Genomic DNA, 19,555 nt, shown 5'->3' with positions numbered 1-19,555 from the left:
GGGGGGAACTTCTCCATCCACAGGGGCCCAAGGCCTTGCAACTCTAATGTCGAATAAGAACGAAAGTTTATCCTCCATGGATCCCTTTTCGCCTGCACATCAACCCGACGAGGGGTACTCCGAGGACCCTCTAACGCCCACCGTTAATCAAGAACTCTCGACCGCCCTCGCTACCCTCCGTTCGCCATCCGATTTAAGCTCATGGCTTGTCACAAACTCGTCTCTTCTACCCCTCCAGGTCAGAACAGGTACGTGATGCTGACTGTAACTCTAACATTAACGTGCTGACATGCCCAGAACTGACCATGGCCCTGCTCGATAATCTACCTACATCCGTCATCGCCGAGATCGTCCATCGTCTGAATCCGCGGCTCTACATCGATTTCATCCAATATCTCCCTGCCGAAATCTGTCTCAAGATTCTAGGCTTCCTCGATCCCGTCTCGCTCGTCGGCGTTACGCAAACATGCCGCGCCTGGTATGAGTTGGCACTGGATAGGAAACTATGGGAGCGCCTATACTACATGGAGGGGTGGAAGACCATCTTGAGCGAGATCGAAGCCTGCGAAACAAAGGTCAACAATGGCCTCGATTACTCGATTCGTCAGCTTAGCCGAATGCAATCAACGCAAGACGCTCACCCCAACAAGATCCGCGCTGTTGTCAATCCCGATGAAGACCTCGAAATGACCGATCGCGACCGTACACCTGGCCCCAGCGAGGCTTTGTCTGGCGGAAGCATGTTTGGCAGCCCTTCGTCCTCCTTTTCGTCGAGCAGACCTGCAATCGTGCCAATGGGCGAGATGGATCTCGATGGCTTGAACTCCAGAACAGCGAGCCTAGACCGAACCTTGTCTTCATCTTCCGACAGCAGAGGAAAGCGCAAGGAACCGAGCGGCGAACCCGAGTCTTCAGTAGCACCCATGTCCCTTGCCGATGCAGCCAACACTTTACCGCCATCACCACTCTACATTTGGGATGTAGGCCGATCACGATATCGTATCAACTGGCGCTATCTATACTCTATGCGACGCAAATTGGAAGCGAATTGGGAGCTTGGCAAATACAGCACCTTTCAATTCCCTCACCCTAGCTTTCCTGAGGAAGGACATCAGGAGTGTGTCTATGCGTTGCAATTCGACAAGGACTATTTGGTGAGCGGCAGTCGAGATCAGACGATGCGCATATGGAATGTGCACACCCGCCGGCTCGTCCGACCTCCGCTTACAGGGCATATGGGCTCTGTTTTGTGTCTACAATTTGATGCCGACCCGGAAGAAGATCTACTTGTCTCTGGAAGTAGCGACTCTAACGTTTTCATTTGGAAATTCTCAACGGGAGAGCTGGTACAAAGATTGACTAGAGCCCATCACGAATCAGTCCTCAACGTGCGATTTGACAAGCGGATTTTAGTTACATCCTCCAAGGACAAAACGATCAAAATCTTCAACAGACGTCCTTTGAAGCACGGCGATCTCGGATATGGCGGAAGCGATATTGTTGGCCCGGTGCCTACCAACCTGCGAAGATATGGTTACGAGCCGGACTTGGCCCAGGAGCTTCCCGTCAAGCCACCATTCACCATGATCGGTCGTCTGGACGGCCATAGCGCTGCCGTAAATGCCATTCAGGTTCGCGACCGCACTATTGTTTCCGTCTCTGGCGATAGACATATCAAGGTTTGGAAGTGGCCGGAGCAAGTTTGCACCCAGACGATTCCCGCACACGACAAGGGAATTGCGTGCGTCGAATTCGATGGGCGCAGAATTGTGAGTGGCAGCAGTGACTGGGAAGTATGCATTTTTGATGCACCTACCGGTCTAAAAGTTGCCCAATTGCGAGGACACGCACACCTGGTCCGTACTGTCCAGGCTGGTTTTGGTGATCTACCATACAGCACAGCTGAAATGAAGGCGAAGCCAAGGCGGTGGACGCTGAGTATTGCCCATGTAAGGGGGCTGGCGAGATTGACCATAGCCTGGATCGAAGACGTCGTAGAGACCGTCGGGCGAATGCTGGTAGCTCGCGACCTGAGGATGTGCAAGCGTTTGGTGCCAAGGTGCCTCCTGGAGGTGGTGGTGGAAGAAAGTACGGCCGTATAGTATCTGGCTCTTATGATCAGAGCATCATCATCTGGAGACGCGACAAAGAAGGTGTGTGGAAACCTGCACACCATCTAAGACAGGAGGAGGCTGCTGCTGCTGCTCAACGCGAAGCCGCAGCAGCGTTGTCGAGTGCAACATCGAACGTCGCGGTAGCTGCATCATTGGCAAGCAGGTCGTCACATGCGTCTACCATTGTTCCACGCTCTCCACCGACAAACGGCACACCACTCGGACCTCTGATGCTACGCGATCACCATGGAGATACTCATCGAACAGCGTCTTCATACGAAGTTCTCATTGACCAAACTGTGCCGCTTGGCCCAACTGCACTACAACAAGTACTTGCGACGTACCCAATCGTGCTGGCTCATCACACTTACTTGCAATCAATCATTGAACGAGAGACTTCGCCTTTGGTTCGAGCCCAATTGAGAGGGGTAGTCACTGATGCTTTGGCCAATCTTCACACGCGCCAAGCACCCTTGCGACACCAGTCGAGTTCCAGCAGCTCGCAACAAACCTCCACCGACAGCGTTCGCACTAACCCGAGGTCGAGTATCGGGGTACCTCCTATTTCCACTATGCCCGTCCCAACCAACGTGCCAGCTGTGCAACCACCAGCCGCGGCTAATGCCAATGGACAAGGTGCGCCACCTGGACAGCCAGGCCAAGCACAGAATGCAGCTGTTGGTCATCATCCTCACATCGCTGCGGCAGAAAACACCTCGGCACGAGTCTTTAAGCTTCAATTTGATGCGCACAAGATCATTTGCTGCAGTCAAACTCCAACGATCGTCGGATGGGATTTCTGTAACAAGGACCCAGCGCTGGAACAAGCTGTCAGGTTCTTTGCAACAGTGGACTAGATTTGCAAGGCATGTTTCAACGAAAGCATCATTTCAAGCGAGGGAGTTGGGTTAACATGGCCGAGATTGGGTTATATGTATCAAGTAATTCGAAAAGCGTCATCGGAAATACAACTCAATGACGAAAGTTGTATACAATCATGTTGGAAATAATTTTGAAAGAAAGAGCACATGTTCCAAGAATGCCGATATTTAAAATGTGGTGAAATAATATGCTTGAATGACCCTACTGACCCTTCCTAACCAACGCCTTGTCCCAAGAAATTCGTGACAATTGACCATTCTCGTTATTAACCAGCAACCTGCTTCACCTTGTCCTCAGTCTGGGGCGGCTCATCGACGAAATCTGGCACGACTTCGTCTTGCAAGAAACCCGGCACGGCACCGCCCATCTCATGCTCCATCTCAACCTCCATCCCCAAAGCCTCAAGCTCAGCATCCAACTCGTCCTCCTCAACATCATCAGGAATATCATAACTCCTCGCCAAGCTCTCCTGGATCTCATTACCCACATCCATCAAATCCGCCATCTCATCCTGCAGCCGTTCAATCTTGTCAATGTCGATCTTTCCGTACTGCTTCTTGAGCTCCTTGTTGGTCGTCTTCATGGCGTCGACTTGCGTCATGACGTTCTTGAGGTTGTCCTGCATGTTGCTCGCCTGCTCCATGTTCCACACCTGGCTCTCGAGCTTGTCCTTCTCCGCCTCGTAGGCCTTACGGCGCTGCAGCACCTTGAGCGCCTTTTGCTTCATCGCTTGCTTTCCGGGCCCGTCGCGCATGCGGGATAGCTTTTCTTGGTAGGCGCCTAGTTCGGCGTTGAGGGCTTTGAGTTTGGTGTCGAGGGAGGAGATGCGGGTGTCGAGGTTGTTTATGGCGCCGTTGAGGGTGGGTTTGGGGCCCGTGGGCTTGGAGCCGAATAAGCGGTTCATTTTGTAGAGCGAGGTGTGTTTGTTGTATGTAGGTAGGTTGGAGATGGTAGGGGGTTTCGTGGTTGTGATGTTGATTGAAGGTCGAATGTGGTGGCCTGGAGAGATGACGTTTCGCTGGGCACGCGGCGCAAAGAGTGGCGGGGCTAATGTGGCTCCCCCCAACCTGGGGATGCGAGACGACAACTGATTCTGAGGACACGGGTGGGTTGATTACCCTATACCATTAAGCTTTCAGGGTTCAATGACGTGAATATCGAGTCTACACGGCAATATGAGGACTACTAGGAATAATACAATGACAAAATATTAATCAGAAAATCCAGGATAATTTATTCCACTGCATTCACTACTTTTCTCTGGTATCTACTTGGTTTGTGTGTTTTTGTTGCATTTGGCGCATTTCTCAAGCAAAAAGTCAATAAACTTTTGCTGATCTCTAGTACTGAATCCTTGTCCTGGTCTAGCCTTGCCGCAACCCGCTGGTTCCCGTTCGTAGTTCTGGGCCTTGATCACGGATGAACGCCATGATAATTTATTTTGTGACACTTGAGATGAACATGTGGTTATTTTGGAGATACGACGTATTTATTACTACTTTTCAAGACATGAGGATGTCCATGTTGTCTAAATACGGGCAAGTCTGGAATCGCACTAGAACAATGCTACCCAAGGTGTCAACGTCATCCAGCTGAACCGATTGGTCTTTGCGTTAAAGTTGCCTGTCAATGTTTGAGTCTCCCGTCAGCCTCTGATCTACAAACTGCCGGGTCACGTCAATTGAACGCCAACTTCAAGTTAATTGCAACGCTGGTGATGAAGAATATGTTCTCTGTGCCTAGTAGGCAGATACAGGAACAAACTCTATAGAAACAAATGAATAATTAATAAGATTACAATAAAATCAGCTTCATTTTATGGACCCTCAATACCCATGTCGTCGCTGGGTACCCCTTCATGGTTTAGCGCTTAGATGAACGCCTCGAGACTTAGACAGTGAACGGCTCAGGAACATCGCGAGTAGTCATATACGCGTTCCTCGCGAAGAGAAATCCCCGCAACGCGATGGCGTCGCCCCTCACGTATTGATCCAAATAAACCCAAATCAATCGAGTAACCGCTCGTTGCCTGGCTGTCACTTTTTGCCAGCTGCCTGCCAGCTGCCAGATTTCCAAATTCCCGGTCCAACGGTGGCACGTGACCCACGCGTTTGGCGCTAGCGCGAGCGCCTCGCAGCAGCCCACCCACATCTCAACTCCAAATCCGTCCCGCATCAAAACAAACTTTCTAACCTTCATTGCGCAACGCTCACGATTTGACACAACAACGCTCGCAACTCCCACTGCGATCCCGCAACGTCTTCTGCTGTCAAACCTTGAGCTACCAAAAGCTTCTTTTTTTACTTTCCATCGCACCGTCTCTCCACTTTGCCCGCCGTTGTTTCGGCATTTGTTTACTTTTTGCTGATCCGCGCTGCATCTTCACGATGGAGCCGGATGATATCCCCAAGTGGGATTTTGGGCAACTACCCAAGGGAATGTAAGTTCCTCTCCTATATTGCCATCGTGTGTCATTTCCGCAGCTTGCTGACATTTTTATCTCACAGTAACCCCGTCTCGAACGACTTCATTCCCTTTTTTGCGACCACCGACGGCACTCGTGTCGACGCCGACAAAATGTAGGCTTCGCAACCCGTCGCAAACCAAACCGCCGATGCTAACAATACAACAGTTCCCTGAGCTTTGATCTCGCCGCTCCCACATCTCGCACTCATGCTTTTGCTTGGGATCGTGTCCCTGCACTTTCTTCCAATGCAAAGGGCAAGAGCCGCCAGATCATGAAGCGAGTTGCTGTTTGCACCAAGCGCAAGCAGTCTCAGCCTTTTGTTCTGCTCCCTCAGGTCAATTTTGTAATCCCAAACACCCGCGAGTCCATCGCTTTCGACGAGTCTCTTCCCCGCAAGGTCCGACGAGGCACCAAGTTTGAGCCGATCTCTAGAGAAGCGGCCTACTCGGGCAAAGCCATGACCCATGCCTTCATGCTAAGCGAACTCATGATGGCTACAAGTAAGTTTGCACTGAATTATTTGAACATGACCATGACCTAACGCTCGCTAGTTAACGTCGCCAACAACTTCATGTACACCTCTTCATGCACATCCTACGAGGACCGACGAGCTGCCCGCAACGGTATTTGCCAGATCACTCCCCTCAAGCGACGCGCCGATGTTCTCAACAACGAGCCCGACGTCCCTGTCATGCTGGCTCCCACCGGTGGTAACAAGCTTGGCTTTTACTACAAGGTGCTGCCCATGATCAAGCGAGCCTACTCCCGCGGTATGACCGAAGTTGATCTTACAACCGGTTCCATGGTCAAGCTCTCTACTAGCTTCCTGCGCCGACGCCGAAACCCTCGCGAGCACGTTGCTGCCTTTGGTGTTCCAGATCTTTCTGACATCGCCGACGAATCCGAACCCGAAAGCCCTACCGTCGTTCGCGAGCCCGTCCTCAAGTTTGAGTCTCGGTCGCCCGCCAAGCGTCTTGCTCGACTTGCCAACCCATTCTCCAAGTCCACCTCCCGTGGCAACCGACTTGCACAAGGTTTTGTCAAGCTCGTTCCTGGTCTTGCTCGTGGAGGCTTCTCTACTCCCGTCAAGTCACGATCATCTCCTGTTCCCCAGACCGCCAGTCCAGTCTATGACTACGCTGTTGCTTCTCTCCAGTACTCCCCCAGCGCATCTGATGATGAAGCTGACGATGATGCCTCCTCCTCCAAAGAAGGCTCACCTGAACCCGCTGAAGACCTTCCTTCATCTCCTGTTCACAGCCCCGGTCGCACATTCCGCGTCCCATCCGAGTTTGACTCCTCTTCTATTGCTGGCGACGAGAGTATCCAAGGTCCTCCCTCTACACCCAACCAGTCTTCCCCCGTGAACTTCTCTCGTCCTGTCGGACCCACTCCCTCTCGCTGGAACCGACCTGAGCCTACTACTCCCTTCACACCTATCCCCCAGACTGCCACCGCTGCTACTCCCGCCGAGACTGACAGCCCTATTGGCCTCTATGCTCTGCTTGCCCCAGACACCCCCAAGGCTCCTACCTGCACTTACGAGACCCTCAGCGGTACCGACCCTATTGACTTTGGCGCCCCATCTGCTTTTGAGAGCTCCCTCTCTTGGATGAACACTTCTGCCACTGCTAGCGAACAAGCTCGTTCCCAGAAACGTCACCATGCTCGTCGCCGCCGAAGTGAGCCTCTTCTTCTCAAGTCTGTTTTGACCCAAGCTCGTCGCCGATCAGCTTCTCCTCAAAAGCTTCGATTCAAGGCCGACGACACTTTCCACGATGTTATCTCTATTGCGTCGCTATTCGACCTTCCTACTTCGGATGATTCTACAGTCGCTGAGCCCACTACCGCCGAGCCTATCCTCGCTGAGCACACCGCTGAACCTATCCTCACTGAGCCTACCGCTGAACCTATCCTCACTGAGCCTACCGCTGAACCTATCCTCGCCGAGCCTACTGCTGAACCTATCCTCGCCGAGCCTGCTGCTAAACCTATCCTCGCCGAGCCTACCGCCGAGCCTATCATCGCTGAGGACACAGAAATGAGCGATACCAACGTCGCTGTCACTCGTGATGTAGCAATGGATGACCCTGTACCCATTGCTACTACCGATGACAACGTCGCTGAGACTATTGACCATCCTGTTGTTCATGATCAGCCCGCACCTACCGAGCAATCCATTGTCGAGATTGACATGCGCGAGAACCCTGACATCTTCGGCGCCCATCCCTCGTCTCCTCCTGCACCCATTCAGAATCTATCTCGCATGGCCGATGATGCCTGCAGTGGCCTTGCTAAGGTCGTGGTCACCGAGGAGAACGGCAGACTTTTCGTCCGATTTAAGCTGTCGGCCGAATACGCCCACATGTTCCCTGCGAGTCAAGGCTTCGAGGACAACGATCTGACATTGTCACCATCAGCGGCTTCTTCTACACCAAAAGCCAAGTCCTCTCACCAACTTGCAATTACTGCCACCCCTCAACCTATGTCTGCGAAGCGTGTGACACGACGCCAAAGCGCAATGACCCCGCTGAAGAGAGCTACCATGAATGCTACAGAAGCCGCCCAGCTCCGAACGCCTGCTCCGGTTACCAACCCTAACCATGCGACTCCCAAGTTCGCAACCCCCGCTACTGGTAATGCCGATCAAACGCTCGCTGTCTCTTGGTCCGATGTGGATGATACTCCCACTCAATTGAACATTCGCTCTCAACCTACCGAACCTAGCCCTGCCACACCCAGGTTCGCAACTCCCGCTACTGGTAGTGCCGATCAAACGCTCGCTGTCTCTTGGTCAGATGTGGAAGACACTCCCACTGAATTGGACTTTCACTCTCAGCACACCGAACCTAGCCCTGCCACACCTAGGTTCGCATCACCAGCGGTCACTAACGACGACACGACCATTATCTTCCCATGGTCAGATGTTGAAGATAGCCCGGCTCGCTTCCGAACACGTCCCCAGCCTGCTCCTAGCCATGCGACACCCAAGTTCGCAACCCCAGCTGCTGGTAATGACACCACTCTTGCTGTCCCCTGGCCCGATGTTGCCACTCCCGCTCCCGCTCAGTCTAGCGCAAGCACTGAAGTTGTTCCCGCCGAGGATGAACACCAGTCTGTCGCCGCTGTCGATAACGATAGCCCCAACCGCGAGTTTATGCGCAGCTTTATCGCGCGCACTCGTCAACATACGGCGACTGAGTCGGGCTCGCCCACCCCCCTCGCTGCGACGCGCAAGCCTCTCGGAGCCCTTAGCCCTAACAGGGGTACTCCGATGATGGCGAAGCGCAAGCACGAGGGTGAGGATGAGGACGGGGAGGAGAAGCCTTCGCCCAAGAAGGCGAAGCTGGAGACACGGGGCAAGGTGGCCCGTATGAAGTCAAACCTGGACATCGACATGGTTGACTTCCCGGCGACTCAGGTCACAGAGTCGTCGGTTCCCACCCCCACCGATGCCGCCAACGAGGAGGCCGCATCCCCTCCCACAACCCGCCGGTCGTCGCGCCTTCGAGGCCAGGGCGCCGGTGGGCCCAAATCTTCACTCCCAACCCCCATCAAGCTCTCGCGAGCTGGGGCCGGGCGTGGTTCCTTGGCACGGAAGCCACGCTCGGAGGAGCAGGAGTTGGACCGCAAGACGCGGTCCAACACCAAGAAGAACATGGGTGACGCCGAGTCCCCGGCCGAGGTCCTGACTAGAATCAAGGACCAGGCCGAGGAGGACTCGGACGTCGGAGAGGGATCGGCCGGCGGGCGACGCGTGGGGTGGAAGGACCCCTTGGAGAAAGTCCAGGGGTCATCCCCTAAGAAGAGGGCCGAGCCTAAGGGCAAGGCGACCCAGGGCAAGACTGGGCTGGCAAAGCCCAAGGCGACGCGGGCTGCCAAGGTGGCGGAAGGACCCAAGTCCCAACGCGTGACGCGATCTCGCGCACGCGGCGGAGCTTGATCCCTCCGTGTCTTCGGACAACACCTTGGTGTCGCCCCGAGTCTTGCCCAGGTAGTTAGTTTTTGGAGGAAGAACGGCGGCGCTGGGAGGGGATCTCCCAGCGCCTTTTTACGAAAGCATGAGCGCACGGCGCGGCGTTGGTGGGTCAAAGATACCACGGTTGCTTTTTGGTGTTTTGCGCCTGTTTTCGGTGAGCCGACGCAGGAAAGTCCTCGGGAGGAGGCAATGAATTGATAATTGTTTGAGTTAAAATATTGTGCCACTTGTGATGCCGTGTTGTGTGATGTTCTATGTCGCTTCATCCATACATGTTTACTAACCATACGAGTTAGGTTTGAGTTTGTTTCACAGGATCTGGGTCAACAATCTGGCATGGGCTGAACGATGTCCCACGATTGACCAGGTAAGCATTCTATCATTCCCATCTGCTGTGTGCGAGATGCTGACACTTGGATGAAGCAGGTTTACCTTTGAACAGTGGTCCCGACCACGCCGCCGGCGCCGGTGATAGCAACAGGTTCAGGGTCTTCCATGGTTACATCGCGGGTGACTGAAGCGTCGATGGCATCAACACCATCATCTGCAGGGACGTTGCCATCAGTGGTACAAATGGGTACAGGGTCTTCCATTGCTGTGTCACGAGTGACGGTGATATCGGTATTGTTCATTTCGATTTTCTCAGTAGGAGTAGCGTCAACGATCATTGGCTCAGCAGGAGCGGCGTTAGAGATAGATAACTCGACAGGAGCGGCGACAGCGACAGATGGCCCAGCAGGCGCAGCGTCAACAGTGTCATCGTCAGCGGTAGCAGCAGGCTCAATAGGATCGGTGACAACGGTGTCATCGTCAGCGGAAACAGGTACAGGGTCATCTGTTTCCATCTCAATGGTGACAGCATCGTCAGTGGTGGGGAGGACATCCTCGGGAACAGTCTCGGGAGGAGTGGCCTCAACAACCATCTTGAGACTACAAGCTCCACGGCCGTCCACGGCCTCTGGCCACCATTAAAGACTCCCCGTTTCTGTCGTGCAGACGCAGCCCCCCTCCCGCCCATAACAAGCGGCTGACGACGCTAACGACACCAACGACACCGAAGTCACTGTCAGTCGTGACGTGGCAATGGAGGACCCTGGATTCATTCACATCGCCGACAACGACGACAACGAATTCACCGGGATAACTACTCCAAGGTCAATCTATGATAAGTTCTTCATGAGCGGGAGTGGGAGCTGGAGCGGGAGTGGACGCATCAGAGACCGTTGCAGTGGTGGCAAGTTGCTCACCTTTGGCGGCGGCCCGTGGCCACCAGTGAATGTACCCCGTTTCCATCAATCGTTCAGACGCAGTCCCCTCTCGCTCGAGACGAGCACCTCCCCGACGTTGGCTTACAACCATGGCTATGATCTATCGGATGATCCTTTTTGTTGTGTACACCTCGAGTACCTCTGCTGAGAGAGCATCTACCAGACATACTTGACAAACTCATGTACGTTTCTCATCCCACTGGGTATTACTGAAGCTTGCAAACATTCGTATGCTAATAATGTTGCAGGTCATGGAGTCAAGAAAGACCAGACACAACTACCGAGTTGGCATGTCGACCCTTTCGACGGCTCCAATTTCCCAAGACTCAACCCAGCGACAAGCCGACCGAGCTGGCAGTACACACTCCGACGAAGCATATCACGTTTATATTCAGAAGTTCTATGACCATACCGTGCCATCACGCTAGTTGGTCCCGACCAGGCATCATATATCAACTTATGCACGAGCTGTTCTACAAGACCAAGGGTGTGAATAGTTTGGGTGCAGCCACCAAGTTGGCCATCATGCGTTCACTCAGCAAGCCAGTTTGGCTTCATGTCATGTACTGAACATCGGCGCGATGCTACCAGTCAACCCCCCGCTTGGTAAGTATTTCTCCGAGGCCGTAGGCACAGACAATAGAACTAACGCTGTGTTCCTCATAAGCTTCCTTCGGCTTGGTAAGCCCAGACACACATCTCTCGTAACCCGCGACGGAGTCGGTCAAAAGGTCGGCTACTAGAACGTAGGTGAATTGATCGTCTGCGAAAACGTACGAAGCCAACTTGCCGTGATTCAGGGACGATGGCACCACGACCCCAAAGCTACTCATCGACAAAAAAGTACAAAGTTTTGATCTTTTGGGAAAGGCCGGTGGCCACGATCACGAGGGTTACCTGCCGATTTGCGACAGATGTCTTTTGCCCAATGCGACTGGGACTACCAAGGCCGAGAAGCAGTTCTGGATATTTGACACCACCACTCTTGGGAGCGCGCTCAATTGTTGCTCAACGAACCGTGGTGGAGGAGGGCTCTCACAGGAGGACAACTGCGGGGCATACCTGGCGAATGTGACGGATAGACCTGAGAATACCAGTTGAATGGACGACGAGGAGTACGGCCAAGTGTTGGAGATGTGATTTCTTGCTTGTCTCTATCCTGGTGGACTTGCCCAATTCCCCAGGAGGCCAATCCAGTTGTGGCACTCGCGAGCCGCTCCCATATCAGAACTACATCCGTCGCGCGTTCGTGTTGTTGTGGTAGACTGGCTGGATATGGATCATTTAGGCCTTGGTACAGTCTCAAATGCATTCAGCTGCCTTGATCGCTTTGGAGCCGTTTGTTGCTTGTCCTGTTGTCGTTGCGAGAACCTATACCACGGACACAGGTCTATGAGAGGCGACAGACAACGATGGGAAGCGATAAAGGACTCAGTGACTTGGTCAAGGTCATTAGTGGCAGTGGAATATTGCTCCCGTGGCTTGGCGGCTGAACCTTTCCTGCTGAGAAATGGCGTCACGGTGGAAATGGTTTGTTGCAGCTGGTTCTCCTGCAAGGGCAAAAGCCACGACCAAGGTCTCTGTCTCCGGGACATCAGTGACGCTGCTACAGTCGCAATGGAAGACACGGTACTTGTTGACTCCCCAGCGTCGCTGATACTGCTCTCACGGAGCTATCACTTCAACCATCCACACCCATTGAGCAGCTTACTGCTAGCAGGAAGCCGGTCTCTCAGCGCGGATATCACAACTCGGAGCCATTTACGATGCCAGACTCTGTTATGCGACCCTAAAAACAGCTCAAACTACCGAATTGACTGGCCCGAATACCCGAAGAGAAAGGTTAATCGGGTGCTGACTGAGGGTGTCGCGGAGTGATGGTGAAGTCAAGGCAAAGTATGGCGACAATCACTACCTCGTGAGCAAGAGAAGGCATGATCTCTTGCCCGAGCTACGCTTACGTGGTCTGACAGAGTCTATTACGTTCATTCTCGAACGCGAAGAGGATTTTCTCATCAAAGCCTCCATCAATAAGCCGCCCGGAGGCAAATGTCGGGCCCGGGAATCCGGGTAATCGTTCTCGGGGCGGGTATCCGGCATTAGACACTGGTGAGTACGGGGACACTGACGGCTTGGAATACTGTTCTTACTGACCGGATTCTATAGAGAAAGTCAGATTTCATGTCGTAAGAGAAGTATAAAGGGTCGCGATGAGATGCGTAGTTGAAGCACATCACCAACATCAACACCAAGACCAACATTCATCGACACAGCTTAAGCGCAGCTCATCAACATCTACAACCACGAGTCAACATCCTCAAACATTTCCGAATCTACTTGATAAACCACTACAAACATGCCAAGCAAGATTGTCATCATCGGCGCCGGCTTCGCAGGAGTCTGGAGCGCCCTCTCAGCTCAACGTCTCATCAACTTCAGAAACAAGGAGAAAGACATTGAGATCATCGTCATCGCACCCGAACCATGGTTGACCTTACGACCACGTCTCTACGAAGCCAACGCCTCTACCATGAAGCAGCCCCTCGAACCGCTTTTCAAGGCTGCTGGTATCAGCTTCCTCCAAGGCAGCGTCGAAACTATCGATACCGACTCGCAGACTGTTCACGCTCAATCTTCTTCAGGCGATAACTCCTATGTTCATTTCGATCGACTTATTCTAGCAGCTGGAAGTGCAGTTGTACGACCCAAGAGCGTTGCTGGTCTTGAACAGTATGCATTTGACGTTGACTCTCTCACCGGTGCCACCAAGCTCGAAGCCCATCTCAAAAGTCTGGATTCTCTTTCCATCAGCAAAAGTCGGGACACTGTGGTTGTTTGCGGCGGTGGCTTCACCGGTATTGAAATGGCAGCAGAGCTTCCCAATCTCCTCAAACACATCACGAATCCCAACATCATCCTCGTTGAAAGCGCTTCAGATATTGGCCCCGAGTTTGGAGCAGGTCCACGTCCCACCATCATGAAAGCCTTGGGGGCTCTCGGAGTTGAGCTCAAGCTTGGAGCTGCCGTTACTGTTGTTGATGATAATGGCGTACAACTCAGTTCCGGCGAGCGCATCGATACAAAGACTGTCATCTGGACAGCTGGCATGCGAGCAACACACTTAACCCAGCAAATCCCTGGGGCAAAAGACACACTCTCTCGTCTCTACGTAGACTCGGATCTCCGTGTCACAGACTGCAAAAACGTCTTTGCAACAGGCGACGCCGCCCATGCTGCCACCGATACAAACGGCCACATCGCATTAATGTCCTGCCAACACGCCACCATCCTCGGCCGCTTCTCCGGCCACAACGCAGCAGCAGACTTACTCGACGAGCCAACCATTCCGTACTCTCAGCCTGGATACACCACATGTCTTGACTTGGGACCATGGGGCGCACTGCTAGCTCATGGATGGGAAAGAGATGTCAAGATTACAGGAGTATTGGCAAAGCAGGTGAAGCGATATATTAACCAGAAATTAATCGTGCTGCCGCTGGATGCAACAGAGGCTATGAGTGCTGCGGATCCAGCTGCGTATAGTATGGAGAGTCTCTACAAGAGTATCTTTAGTGCGTTGGGATGGATATGGTGTAATTGGGAGGTGAAGTAGATGTCTCTTACAAGGTGTATTTCTTTGTTAGTTATTCTTCATATCACTCACTGTATTAATATTTACTTCATATCTACATCTTCAGTGTTGAATCGAAACAAAACACAGTCCAGGATGTCAGATGCAAAGCTGCACTCACAAGGATGTCCATGTCCCACCCCCACACGTCAGTCCTGTACTGTCACGTCAACTTACATACATGTCTCTTTACCACCTACCTGTTACTACATCTTGCCTCTCACTGCATCTCACTAGTACCTCTGACTACCTCTTACCACCTACCACTTGCAGCCTCTCACTGCCTCTGCCTCTCGCTACCTATCACCACCTGTTACTACCTCCATCTAAATAAAGCTACTCTCTGTCTCTCTCTGTTCCCCGATCAATGCATCTACCCGCCCATCTACCACAAAGTAAACGAAACAATCCATCAATCACAGCCTCCCCTCTCATACTCCCTCAAATAAAACCCTCATTTCAACGGCAGCTTGCATTCTCTGTACAACACCAGATCTGCTGTCAAAACCACGGCTCATCCTTCCCCTCCTCTGAAACGAAACATTACACATACACAGAGACACTCACATACGCATACATACATAGTAGATTAATCATCAATAAGCCATTGCATGAAAAAACGCGTATCCCGTCGTCATCACAAGTCTCTAATAATAAACCTGTTATCGTAAACCCCATCATCTTCGTGTCCGTCTTCGTGCCGTGCTGCCCAGTTAACAAATACAGATAAAGAGGGGGAGAGAAAAAGTACATCATGGAGGGTCGCGTCGTGCCGCACTCAAAGGTAACACAACATGTATCAAATCAAACCATCCTGTCCCTCGCTTGGATGAACCATCTTTGGGAATACAAGTTCAAGGGGAAAACCCTTTCACAACATCTGTCAGTAACATTCACAAAGTGAGGGGTAAACAGTAAAAGTATTTTAGATATTTTTTTTTATTAAATTTTTTGGGTATCTTTCTTTCTTCGCCTTGACTTGATTGATATCGCTGTCCAAGTTCAACTCGACAGGCCCATTACTATCGTCCCCCTTGATTTCCACCTCCGGCACAAACATGGTTGTACATGTTTCCGTTGTGACATGTTTCCCTTTGCCCCAATGTCCGGGGACTAATAAGTTGTTTGTCTATGCTTGCACAAACACAAACGAAATGTTGTGCACATATCCATCCAGACCAAACAACGAAAAAACAATGAAACTGTAAAACCAAATCAAACTCCAGCGAGTCAAAGAGCTTTACTCTTTGCGCGCATTGTTTCTTTCCTCCCCCCATCTAAAACTTTTTGCGCTTTTTCGTTATTCCCAGGTTGGTTTGTCCCCTTTCTGTTCAACGCCTTGTTTTGGTACCTTGCCCAATTATGTACAAAAACTTTCTAAAACAATAAACTATATGTGCAGGTCTCTCCATGACCAAAGGGGGTATGTTGTTGTGTGTATGCCGTCGAGGCTATATCGGGTTCAATGACCCAAGAAACAATAAATGAAAAGGAATGACATGAGTCGGGGTATCTCTGCAAAAATAGCAAAAACAAAACATGAAAAGAAGATAAAACGCCGAGCAACCCCATGAGAGCTGGCTATATCATCCAATGACTTCTAGTTTTTTGTCTAGTAGTCATTGCGGTCGTAGGTCATTAAAGTCGATCGTTGAGATCGAAAGGAAGAAGTAACTTTCGCAGGCCATTAAGGTCATTGACATCGAAAGCAAATTACTTTCGCAGGCCAACTTTGCCCGCGAGGTTCTTCCAGAATCGTGCTCCCTTGCGCTCCTCGCTGTGCGTCCGTAGCATCACCTCGTCCCGTTGCATGGGTCCTACAATGTCCTCGTCGCCTCGGGCGGGGAACTTGCCATCCGCATCCACCAGCCGGGGAATCGCGCTGGGCAGTCCATCCTCGAGGCGCTTCCATTGCATACCAGCAAAGACATCGTCCAGAGGCGGGGGTCGACCGAGGTTGGAACCGCCGCTGTTGGCTCGTGCTCGTCCGCGGCCACGGCTTCGGCTTCGTGAACCGCTTGTTGAACTAGGGGCAGAGCTGGTGGCTTCCACGATCTGGGCCATGAGTCCGTCGTGGGTTGCCCTCCATCGCTTCTCGATTTCGGTCCATTTGGCCTCGGTAAGACCGTAGATCTTGCTCGTCTCGCCGTAGTTCTCTCCCGTGCGCACAAGGTGCTTGGTGTAGTTGCATCGCGCCGTGTCCCAATCCTTGCGCAACTGCTGGAGGGTCTCCATGTTCACAGTCTCGGGTTGATAAGGCTGCGGAGTAATGGTAAAGTTGGCGTGACCAAGACTATCAGACCACTCGTCGTACTCCTGGAGGATCGATGGAAGAGGGGTGGGAAGCTCGGGGCTGTTGGAGCCAAAGCGGAAAGATGATACTGAAGGCCTGGTGCTCAGAGATGGTCGGGGAAATTGTGTTGTAGCAGAGGGGACTGGCGAAGGAACCTCGGTGGTGGTAGAGGGTGGTGCGACGGTTGGTGATTGGAGAGGAGACTCTGGTGGGGGTCCACAGAGAGGACTGGTCATTAATGGCGGTAGTAGAGGTGTTGTGGCCATGCCTCGCTCTCGCTCAATGTCGGATTGCTCGACAAAAGCTTGCGCCTTTTCAATGTCGAGGGGCGCGGGTAGGTTGATACTCTCGGTGCTTCCGTAATAAGATACTGCAGGAGTAGGGAGTCCAGTGTTTTCTAGCATGCGATCATGGCCGGGTCGGCTGGGGGCTGACATGGATGACGATCGGCTTGAGGGACCTCCAGACAGGACAACACTTTCTAGGCTGAGTTCGGTGCTGGGCGACATCATGGGGTTGCCTCGGCGGCCGTTTGGTTTCCAGAGCGACATGTTGGGGAAACGGGCACCAATGCGTGATGTGAGGCCGGCAAAGGGTGATTCGCTACCTGATCTCTTCTTGCGGGAGCGCTCGTCGATAGGCGTGTCACCATCACTCAGGAAACCCATGTCATAGTCGATATCGTAGTCGCCAACAATGTTGCCGTCAAACATGACATCCTCGGTACTATTTCGGGGCGCATATGGTTCATCGCCTACACGGGAAGAGGCTGGGTTAGTAACTCGAAACGATTACGAAAGTGACAGGCCAAACACGATTCCTTGCGAAAAAGATATGACGACTTGACCAGACAAGACAAAAAAGACATACACAAACAGTCGTAGAGACTAAACTGGTCTGAAGGTGCAAAACTATGACGGTCGGTGTTGTCCTCGTCGTGAGTGTTGAGGTGTTCAGGTTCTAGAGGCTCCTCTTGGACATCGGGGAGTGATCGCATGGGTGGTTTTATGTGGACGGATTGCGTAGGTGAGATGGGGCCTTCGTTCAATTGCGGTGGCAGATCGAGAGAAGAGGTCGAGCTTGACATGCGAAAGTGGCCCTTTGCAGGGGAGAAAGTCGGAGTGAGTGGTGAAGCAACATCGGATGAGGACGAGTTTGTTGTGTAGTAGACGTAAGAGAGGTCTGTCTCGGGGCTAACTTGTTGTACCTCCCACTTGCGGCGATCCTCCACCATCTGCGGAAGCAGCAAAGGCTTGAGCCTGGGCGACATGCCTACGGTCTCGGCCGTTGGAAGGATTGAGGAGAAGTCGAAGAAGCGAGCGGGTTCCGACTGTTTGGTATCCTCGTAGTTGTGAATGTGTGATATTTTGGTGTTGAAAGGTTTGTTATGTTGAAGAAACAAGAGAAAGAGGAAAACAAGAAAGTTGGAGGGATGCCTCGGGAGGTAGTGGATGTTGATAGTCTAAGAGGCCCGTAGTGACACCGCAGCGGGCCCCGGGAGGGTTTAGCTCGTTTGTAGGTACTTTGCGCTGTCTGTCGGGCCAGGTGGCGGCGGATCCGGGGACCGGGGGGGTACTGAGAGTAGAGAGACCAGGGGTGGGCTAGAAGAGAGGAGAACAGGGGGGGGGGGGAAGACCAGAGGTACAAGGTGCGAGCGCGGGGCGGGTCCTTTCCCAAACAAGACTGGGCGCTGGGCTCTGTCCTCTGTCCTCTGCTTGCAACTTTGAACTTTTTTCAGTCTGAGAGCGAGAGCATAAAAAAAAAGAGGTGGGGTTATTCGGTTGGGCAGGAAGTCAACTAGGAAACGGTTTCGTATAGTGGAGTTTTTTGTTATTGTCTCTTTTTCTGACGAGAGCAGAGACAAGAGAGGGCTGTGTTTGGTAGAGTCAAAACAGGCTAGTATATCCGCAGACTGTTGTTGCTGACTCTTGTTTTTTGTTGGAGTGTTGATGAGTCGACTCAAGCAAAACAAGTGACAATCTCTGGTTGCTTTTTTGACTTTTGTCCGGTGCTGGTTGGTTATGTCCTCGTGAGGCGAGTTTGACTCGTAACAAGCGACAGAGGAGAATCTAATTAATTGATTGATTGATTGATTGATTGATTGATTAATACTCTGTACGGATAGACGAGCAGAAAAAGCGGAATCTACAAGTGCCGGGGCATGACCACGGTAAATATGTAACATCATCAGGTGGTTGCAGCAATATGGGATAAGTAGACTCTGCTTCCGGCGGCTGGGGCAGTGGGCGCGGCAGAACGAGTTGTACATACTAGACAGTCATCAAGTTTGTAAACTGGAAAAACAAGAACAAGCGCTCGGCCGTCCACGTGTTATTGAACCGAGGGTTGGGCGCGACTACATGAGACTGCACAGCTGACGTTTGTTGCTACTCTAGAGTTGCTGTATTGAACCGCGGCTACAGGTGTGTTTACCATTGATGGACGGATGTGTCTGGTGATGGGGGAAGTGGTGGGATGGCCGGTGGGGTTGCTTTGGTCAATATGTTTCTACCCTCTTTTACTGCACAACGATATACTCGTAGACAAGACAGGCAGTGATGATAAACAGATGTTCTGTACCGACGTTGCGTCCTCAACACATGTCATGCCATGCAGTGTCTGTACATACAAAAGAGGGAGTAGTATAGAAAGTGCGTTATACCTCGTTCGTGGTGTGCAGGGATCAAAAAGGTTGGCTGACGTTCAAGGTTCTGCCCATCAAAGGCGGGGGAGAGATACCTCAGAGACCTCAGTCTGTGTCTCTTGTCGCGGCTGAATGTTGATTTGTTCTCTCTGCAACTGCAGACGTGACGTGGGAATAAGGTGATGAGGAGAAGCAATACAGAAGAATCATAGGTTGTCCTGCTGTGACACTGTACTGTACAGCTTACAGTGGACACTTACAGCACGCACAGCTTTCT

General features: G+C 52.1%; 7 protein-coding genes across 7 annotated transcripts; 4 read left to right on the top strand and 3 right to left on the bottom strand.

The window, feature by feature from the left end:
- Positions 1-46: 46 nt before the first annotated feature.
- Positions 47-2,971, top strand: FGSG_13776 (uncharacterized protein; the record flags this gene model as incomplete). Its single annotated transcript, XM_011321192.1, has 3 exons — positions 47-248; positions 298-1,741; positions 1,978-2,971. The coding sequence occupies 3 exons, from the start codon at positions 47-49 to the stop codon at positions 2,969-2,971; spliced, it is 2,640 nt and encodes an 879-aa protein (XP_011319494.1).
- A 194-nt stretch (positions 2,972-3,165) lies between these two features.
- Positions 3,166-3,952, bottom strand: FGSG_10503 (uncharacterized protein). The gene has a single exon (XM_011321191.1). It carries the CDS (start codon positions 3,898-3,900, stop codon positions 3,262-3,264), a length of 639 nt encoding a protein of 212 aa, XP_011319493.1. The 5' UTR covers positions 3,901-3,952; the 3' UTR covers positions 3,166-3,261.
- Positions 3,953-5,383: 1,431 nt separating this feature from the next.
- FGSG_10502 (uncharacterized protein) lies at positions 5,384-9,406 on the top strand (the record flags this gene model as incomplete). The annotated part of the gene is made up of 4 exons (XM_011321190.1): positions 5,384-5,436; positions 5,504-5,575; positions 5,629-5,963; positions 6,015-9,406. 4 exons carry the CDS (start codon positions 5,384-5,386, stop codon positions 9,404-9,406), a joined length of 3,852 nt encoding a protein of 1,283 aa, XP_011319492.1.
- Positions 9,407-9,870: 464 nt separating this feature from the next.
- Positions 9,871-10,365, bottom strand: FGSG_10501 (uncharacterized protein; the record flags this gene model as incomplete). Its single annotated transcript, XM_011321189.1, has 1 exon — positions 9,871-10,365. One exon carries the CDS (start codon positions 10,363-10,365, stop codon positions 9,871-9,873), a length of 495 nt encoding a protein of 164 aa, XP_011319491.1.
- A 160-nt stretch (positions 10,366-10,525) lies between these two features.
- Positions 10,526-11,280, top strand: FGSG_13775 (uncharacterized protein; the record flags this gene model as incomplete). The annotated part of the gene is made up of 2 exons (XM_011321188.1): positions 10,526-10,845; positions 10,959-11,280. The coding sequence occupies 2 exons, from the start codon at positions 10,526-10,528 to the stop codon at positions 11,278-11,280; spliced, it is 642 nt and encodes a 213-aa protein (XP_011319490.1).
- A 1,786-nt stretch (positions 11,281-13,066) lies between these two features.
- On the top strand, positions 13,067-14,323 carry FGSG_10500 (uncharacterized protein; the record flags this gene model as incomplete). Its single annotated transcript, XM_011321187.1, has 1 exon — positions 13,067-14,323. One exon carries the CDS (start codon positions 13,067-13,069, stop codon positions 14,321-14,323), a length of 1,257 nt encoding a protein of 418 aa, XP_011319489.1.
- Positions 14,324-16,054: 1,731 nt separating this feature from the next.
- Positions 16,055-17,904, bottom strand: FGSG_10499 (uncharacterized protein; the record flags this gene model as incomplete). The annotated part of the gene is made up of 2 exons (XM_011321186.1): positions 16,055-17,388; positions 17,505-17,904. 2 exons carry the CDS (start codon positions 17,902-17,904, stop codon positions 16,055-16,057), a joined length of 1,734 nt encoding a protein of 577 aa, XP_011319488.1.
- Between the last annotated feature and the right edge of the window lie 1,651 nt (positions 17,905-19,555).

The sequence above is a fragment of the Fusarium graminearum genome, chromosome 1, assembly GCF_000240135.3.
Source record: "Fusarium graminearum PH-1 chromosome 1, whole genome shotgun sequence".
Classification (NCBI taxonomy): Eukaryota; Fungi; Ascomycota; class Sordariomycetes; order Hypocreales; family Nectriaceae; genus Fusarium; species Fusarium graminearum.
The sequence above is the reverse complement of the archived record's forward strand: the minus strand, read 5'-3'. Positions and strand labels throughout refer to the sequence as shown.

Excerpts from the sequence above, each read along its gene's own strand:
- FGSG_10503 (XM_011321191.1), bottom strand. The coding sequence starts at position 3,900 with ATGAACCGCTTATTCGGCTCCAAGCCCACGGGCCCCAAACCCACCCTC.